General features: G+C 49.9%; 2 protein-coding genes across 2 annotated transcripts in view; both read right to left on the bottom strand.

The window, feature by feature from the left end:
- Positions 1 to 773: 773 nt before the first annotated feature.
- Positions 774 to 2,147, bottom strand: LOC311315692 (gap junction delta-4 protein-like; the record flags this gene model as incomplete). Its single annotated transcript, XM_084446396.1, has 2 exons — positions 774 to 1,909; positions 2,093 to 2,147. 2 exons carry the CDS (start codon positions 2,145 to 2,147, stop codon positions 774 to 776), a joined length of 1,191 nt encoding a protein of 396 aa, XP_084302522.1.
- A 2,587-nt stretch (positions 2,148 to 4,734) lies between these two features.
- LOC311316583 (cyclin-Y-like) overlaps positions 4,735 to 7,698 on the bottom strand; it is a 31,665-nt gene continuing 28,701 nt past the window's right edge. The window contains exons 9-11 of the mRNA XM_084447467.1: positions 6,791 to 6,957; positions 5,615 to 5,777; positions 4,735 to 5,165 (exon numbers count right to left, since the gene is read on the bottom strand). Coding sequence (XP_084303593.1) covers positions 5,049 to 5,165; positions 5,615 to 5,777; positions 6,791 to 6,957 — 447 coding nt within the window. The 3' untranslated portion in view covers positions 4,735 to 5,048. The remainder of the gene's footprint in view (positions 5,166 to 5,614; positions 5,778 to 6,790; positions 6,958 to 7,698) is intronic.

Below are 7,698 nucleotides of genomic sequence, written 5' to 3'. Positions count from 1 at the left end.
TGAAAAGGGTTCTTATCCAGAACATTAGGCCTGAAAAGGGTTCTAGCTTGAACTAGAGGGTTCTTCTACTGTTTCAAATGGTTCTATATAGCTTAACTTTGTATCTCTTTGGTGTGTGAATGTCATGGTCAGTGAGCGAAGCTATGTTTGTTATCCGAGCAGCCGTGGTTAGCCTGGGTCAGGTCAGCTGCGGTTAGCCTGGGTCAGGGCAGCCGTGGTTAGCCTGGGTCAGGGCCGGCCGGCGGGTCAGTGCGTCTGGTGTGTGTGTGAACCCAATGACAGGACATGTGAGCCAGACAACAGCTGATTCCTGCAGCCACTGTTCAGTCAAGGACAGCCTGCATTGTTTGAATGACTGTAAACACAAATAATTATGGAATAGATGCCGCCACTCACTTCAACAAAAATAACTATCAAAATATATAACTACAATGGTTATATAACTTTGTACAATCTAGGTTTGCCTAGATAGATAGATAGATAGATAGATAGATAATATAATATTTTATTAATATTTTAATATTTTAATCTAATTTGTGATTTTCTTGAGTATAGATACTTTACATTAGCCTGGAGAACTAATCTTAATGTTCTTTCGCTACACTGTCGTTCACTCCATAATCCATGTAGAACAATAACAGTGGGCAGAGTAATTTAAGGATGGGTTGCCAGGATAGCATTACACCCCCCCGTTGAGTGGCATTTTTATACCCATCCAGACATGCTAGTCTCATCACTGACAGACAGGCTCCCTCGCCCACAGCCCGGGGCCGTCACACGTACGCCCTGCTGTCCCGGGGCTCGCTGCTATCGGACTGCTGGTCAGACCCCCCGCCCATGACCGGGGAATACTGGCAGCCACCCCTGCCGGCGCCGGCCGACACGGCGAAGACGCCATGCCTCGGCGACGCCGCTCGACCGCTCCGCGGGGACGGCGGCGGCTTCAGTTGGCTGTGCACCACGTAGCGTCCGTGGCCCGGTGCGCCCAGGAGAGCGTGCAGGCGTGGCACCGCCGCCTCGGCGTCTCCAAGCTCCCGCCCTTTCGCCGGCGTGGACGTGCCATCGACGAGGGTTTCGGACTCCGCCCTGGGATGCGGAAGGACCAGGATGCTGTTCGGGACGCCGTTGGGGCTGGAGGGCACCATGCCAGTGGTGACCCCTCTCTTGTAGCCCTCGTGGGGGGCGGTCTTGGTCAAAAGGACCTCTGTATCCTCCAAAACTCCATTACCCATGAACAAACTGCTCATCTCCTCCTCCAGCATCTCCCTCTTCCTCCTCTCCCTCGCCATCCTCTTCAAGGAACACGCAAAGTCAGCAAAACTCAGCAGGAGGGACAAGGAGGCGACGCCCAGCATGAAGTTCAGCAGCCAGGTCTTCTCGGTGGCCCTGGAGACGTAGCACGCCACGCCGGAGACGCAGGGCGCCTCGTGACACAGGAAGCTGCGAGGGATGGAGACGCCGTAGAGGTACAACTGTCCCGTGATGAAGGCGGCCTCCAATAGCATGCGAGGGATCAGATCCAGGAAGTAGGCGCATCGGAGGTTCGGGGCCGCCCACCCAGGTGGCGGGACATGGCTCGGGGGAGGGGCTTGCTCAGAATGGCGCTGGAGAGCGGAGGCGGAGCCTGTCGGACCTCTAGCCGAGAGACAGCAAGGTCCTGGACTATGAAACGAGAGAACGCTGTGGACGACGTAGGTGAGGAACCCCACATGAGGGAGGCTGAGGACGAGGAGCTGGAACCACAAGAACCGGAAGAGGGAGAGGGGAGCGAATACGTCGAAGCACACGCTGACGCAGCCCGGCTGGATGGTGTTGCAGACAAATCCCTCCTCCTCGCCGTGGAAGAGCGTGAATCCAGAGAGGAGGACGAGGAGACGAAGGAGCACCATCAAGATCCACCAGGTCTTCCCTGCAACAGCAGGACAGAAACAACTCAAAACAGAAAAGACTGATTAAGATAACTATTCTAAATCTGTCCATAACAGATTTGTAATAAAATTACCTTGCCCTTAGCTTTGTTCAATATATTTGAAAATGTCAAAAATTGCACATAAAATATGTTAATCACAGAAATGACAAAGGAACTCCCTACCTAAGAAAGTGATGTTGTTACACAAAGTGACAAAAACCACATCCACCGTTCCCATCGTCACGGTTCAACACGACGCTCAATCCCAGAGATGCACCGTATCTTCAAGCACCTGCACCCCGATCTCTGCCTGATCTTCTATCCACAAACCCCAGAGTATCTTCCACTCGTACGGTGGCGTGCTCAGGTCTGTGTCATGTCCATTGTCCTGCTGTAGCAGATCTGCGGTGTTTCTCACACGCCAGTGTTCGTACCCGTACCCAGATGCCTCACAAGGGTTTTAACAACTCTGTCCCTCAGCAGAGGGCCTGACCTGCGATTGTTGGCTATTCTTACACACCTAAAGCACGCGGCCCTCTAAGCATAGCTGACATGTCTCGGGAGTTTGTTGACGCTTCTGAAAACAAACAACCGACTGAAGGAAGGCAGTTAGGTATGTAGGTTGTGTGTCCTATTTGCAATATGAGTTAGTTAAAAGTAAATTCCAGAGGTTGGAAGAATAGAGCAAGGTGTTTGTACAGTACAAGTTACTATACTGTACAAATTAATTAATTAATTCAATCAAACCTGCATTGCAGGAGTCAATATGGCACAACTCCTATTGTAATTATTCAGTATAAACAAGACTGAGGACTAGATTTCAGAAAAGGGTATTTCCTTTTATTAGAAACACAGATCAACACTGCCATAGAAATATTACACAATTAAGTTCATCATCTCTCATTACTTTAATACTTTTTTATACACTGTACAAAGTTGATCTGCAAAATAATTAATTATATTCTAGTGCTTCCGATGTCAGTAGAGTCTTGACAAATGGTAAAAACACAAAGAAATCCTTAATGAGACAATTACAGTTTAATAATGGGAAAACCAATGGTTTACTGTTAAAAGACAAAAACAATAAACTTGATAAAGAAATACTATAAAGACGTTGGCTCAGACTTCAGGTTCATCCTTTAAAAAACAAACATCGCCTAACGACCAGAAAAGAAACAGGTCTAAACACGAAAGAATCAAAAGCCCCGCCTCTGTCCTCATCCGGTCGCTCTCTCTGTCCTCGTCCGGTCTCTCTCTCTGTCCTCGTCCGGTCTCTCTCTCTGTCCTCGTCCGGTCTCTCTCTCTGTCCTCGTCCGGTCTCTCTCTCTGTCCTCGTCCGGTCTCTCTCTCTGTCCTCGTCCGGTCTCTCTCTCTGTCCTCGTCCGGTCTCTCCCTCTGTCCTCGTCCGGTCTCTCTCTCTGTCCTCGTCCGGTCTCTCTCTCTGTCCTCGTCCGGTCTCTCTCTCTGTCCTCGTCCGGTCTCTCTCTCTGTCCTCGTCCGGTCTCTCTGTCCTCGTCCGGTCTCTCTCTCGTCCAGCTCACCTCCTGGGCGTCCTAAAGCACTTCAACCATCTCAACAATCCTTCATTGAGACGTGGAATCATTTGAAATATCGAACCTCACACTTCACAACAAATCCCGTTTGGAGATCGTCCACCAGGCGCTCCTGAGTAGCCGATCCTCCCACGCCTGTGGTCTTAATGCTTAATGTACGGATGGGTAGTCGGCCATTTTGGAATGCATCGTTCTACTATGGTGTCAGAATTGTAGAATAGTATATGGAATATTCTGTATATCCCATATGCTGTATACTGCCCTGGGTTATAAAAGGTGTCCTTCATAGAGACTGTAGTTTTCACTTCCATTACTCTGCCGTCCACAGCGCTCTGAGAGGGACAGCGTCCAACGGCGTCTGTCCCCGGAAATACACCGCTGACATCAGCTGTGGTGACGATGTCATAAGACAACCCACATACCACAACGGATCCACGCTCGCCATCATGACAGTTACTTCCTCTCTGCGCCTTGCTGAGAGGGGCCCCTAGTGGTCAGGTGGTCACATCGCATGCCTTCAATAGGAATTTAAGTCAATTTTAACACGTTTGCTTTCTTTTTGGAATGTGAAGGGATTTCACAAAAGTAAATCATACAGTTGCTTGGGTTTGTACTGAACCGTTGACAGTAAAACCATGTGATTAAAATGATTAATAAAGAAACAAACATGTGAACGCAAAGCCAAAGAACCATCTCACAGGCAGACATATTTAGCTTCTCATACTTTTCTTAGAGGAATGTCTTTTTTCTCTCTCTCCCTCTCTGTCCCCCTTGCTCTTCAGTCTCACCCTTTCTCTCTCTCTCCATTCCTCCCTCCCCACTCTCTCTCCACACCTCTCTGTCTCTCCTTCCCTCACCCTCTCTCTCTCTCTCTGTGTTAATAACGGTGTTAGTTCCGAGGCGACCCGTGCTGCTCTCATGAAGCCGAGGTGAAGCCACAGTAGACCTGGTGTCCAGCGTTCAGACCAGAGACACTGCAGCAGCCTGTCTGTCTGCCTGTCTGCCTGTCTGTCTGTCTGTCTGTCTGTCTGTCTGTCTGTCTGTCTGTCTGTCTGTCTGTCTGTCTGCCTGTCTGTCTGCCTGTCTGTCTGCCTGTCTGCCTGTCTGCCTGTCTGTCTGTCTTTCATCCGGGCCAAGCGAGTCCAGGCGCTGTGAAGACATCTTGGTGGGACAGGACAGGGCAGGACAGTACAGGACAGGACAGGACAGGACAGGACAGGACAGGACAGGACAGGACAGGACAGGACAGGACAGGACAGGACAGGACAGGACAGGACAGGACAGGACAGGACAGGACAGGACAAGGCAGGACCTTCTCTGCTTCTCCACCTGAAGAGGACCAGAGAAAGGGTGCGCTGGCCTCAGTCTCAGGGACTAGACGCAGGGTCTAGGGTTCAAGTGTCCAATGTCAAGTCTCAATCCAAGTCCAGGAGCCAGTGTCTATGTTCCCACCTCAAACCTCGGGCCCGTTCTAATACCAGTCCTCGGGTTAGTTACAAACTCAGTTCCGATCCACGTTCTAGGTCCAGTCCCGGTTCTAGACCCGGCGCCGGTCCTGAGCCCAGGCCTAGAGTGTCCTCTGGAGGCTAGGACAGGATGGCCGGGACCCACCTCACCCCGCACAGGTTGTCCACGCTGGCTGACCGCTTCTTGGCCGCCCTCCTCAAGTCCTTGTACTTGTCATCACACAGCCTGGAGATCGCCTGGAGACACAACACCACGCGATTGGTCAGACGTTTGAAACAACAACACCATTTGATTGGTCAGACTAGCAGACGCTTGAAACAACAACACCTTTTGATTGGTCAGACTAGCAGACGGTTGAAAAGACACCGCCATTTGATTGGTCAGACTAGCAGACGCTTGCAACAACAACACCATTTGATTGGTCAGACTAGCAGACGCTTGAAACAACAACCGCATTTGATAAGTCAGACTTGCAGACGCTTGAAACAACAACACCATTTGATTGGTCAGACGAGCAGACACTTGGAAAAACAACACAATATGATTAGTCTGACAGAACCTCGACTCTGAGAAGCCAAGTAAAGTAATTTCTTAGGCAGTTGTTTGTACAGAACAGCATGTGTTAGCAGTTGTAAATGACAAGCAGCCATGGCACCAAAACAGCTGAAGGAGGTTGAACTCTGACCTCTAGTTTCTGGGCCTTCTCTCTGTTGAGGGGCTCCAGCGGCGAGCTGAGGTTGTTGGTCTCGGACAGCGAGCGCAGGTCAAAGTAGTACTTGGCGTAGACGCTGGACGGGACATTGATGTTGAACTGAAGCAGCTCCAAGAACTGACGCTCCAGCTCGTTCCTACGGAGACAAGCAGGAACAAGAGCTCAGTAGAAGGTTCTAGAAGATTAGTAGAAGTCAGTAGAAGATTTCAGCAGAAGGCTGTGCTCTTCCCTGTTTTGCTTTAGGTGGTTGCTGTAACTTAATTAATTCTCAGTCAATTATCCTGCCTGCAAAATTATTAAATGAAAAGATATGTAGGTCAACAAGCTTGTAAAAACTATGTAACTGGCAGAGAATTAATCACAGAACACAATTAATATCTAAGTTAAAATAGACTTAATTTATTATGTAATTAGATCTAAGGAAGATTGATCTACTCTGGAGCATCATTAAGTGAAATACCTATTTGAACAGCAAGAAATATCTCAGAATGATTATAAGATACAGCCAAGTATGAATGAGGAACATGGTCAATCATGGACAGCCCTCACAGAAGAGGGATCCTCAGAGAGAGTCTAGCATCTGGACCACGCAGGGATGCGAGCAGCTAAACAGGTCAGGTCTATATTTAGCTACCGGGGGCTGGGGCCCTGGTGAGAACAGCCATGCCCACTAGCCTGCTCACACTCACTCATTCATCCGCTAGCCTGCTCACACTCACTCATTCACCCGCTAGCCTGCTCACACTCACTCATTCACCCGCTAGCCTGCTCACACTCACTCATTCACCCGCTAGCCTGCTCACACTCACTCATTCACCAGCCAGCCTGCTCACACTCACTCATTCACCAGCCTGCTCACACTCACTCATTCACCAGCCTGCTCACTCACTCATTCACCCATCCCTCAGCGTCATGGTCACTCACCAGCCTGGTTTCACTCACTCACTCACTCACTCACTCACTCACTCACTCACTCACTCATCGATCCCTCAGTGCTGTGGTCACTCACCAACCTGGGACACACTCACGTGTCATGGATTTTTTCTCTCTCTCTCTCTCTCCCTCCCTCCCTCACTCCCTCCCTCACTCCCTCCCTCTCCCTCTCCCTCTCTCTCCCTCCCTCTCCCTCTCTCCCTCCCTCTGACTCACATGTCCTCCACAGTGATGTCCTTAAGGATCTGGCAGTAGTCCACGTTCCACACGGCCTGGTCGTCCCACACCTTGGAGGCCAGCAGGATGGCGCCCAGGACGATGCGCTTCCAGTTCCCTGGACAGATGTCTATCTCCGCGTAGGTCAGCAGCCTCTCCAGGTACACCTGGGGGACAGGAAGCACACATCACTTGCTTTTTAGTTGTCCTTTATTTAAACTGAGAATATCCATGGACTTAATTAAACATGTATTAAGTCCATGGCTAATCTCTGCATTTCCCACGCCTACTTAAGAAGTAGGGTAGAGAGCATTAGCTGAAGGACAACATCCATTTTAAAAATCCCTTCTCCACCTCTACAGTTGGTGAAAAACGGGGCCAAATATATCACTCACAACAAACATACATCTTTATTTGTCACGCGGTGAGACACACACATCACACGGTGTAGGTGGCGAAACACACACACACACACACACACACACACACACACACACGAAATGGCTGGAGCATCCACTGATGAAACTTCTCTCTGCTCTTAACCCATCCTGACGTCCTTCCCCCAAGGGAAGCTGGGAGCAGACAGTAGGCAGTGTGCATGCTGGGATGCGCCCGGGGACCAACCAAGCGCTCGTGTCCGTCTTCGCCAGGGACAGACAGCGTCCTCAGCCTCTGCTGCATTCTCACTGGTATTCTCTTTAACACTAGTCACTGATTGGTTACTACCTGATTGGTTACTACCTGATTGGTTACTACCTGAGTGGTTACTTCTGATTGGTTACGACCTGACTGGTTACGACCTGACTGGTTACGACCTGACTGGTTACGACCTGATTGGTTACGACCTGATTGGTTACGACCCGATAGGCTTTCCACATCAGTTTTGGAGACGTCTGTTGGCTAAGTCT

This window comes from Borostomias antarcticus (genome assembly GCF_949987555.1).
Source record: "Borostomias antarcticus genome assembly, chromosome: 12".
Lineage (NCBI taxonomy): Eukaryota > Metazoa > Chordata > Actinopteri > Stomiiformes > Stomiidae > Borostomias > Borostomias antarcticus.
Note: the sequence above shows the minus strand (reverse complement) of the source record. Positions and strands in the feature narration are given on the sequence as shown.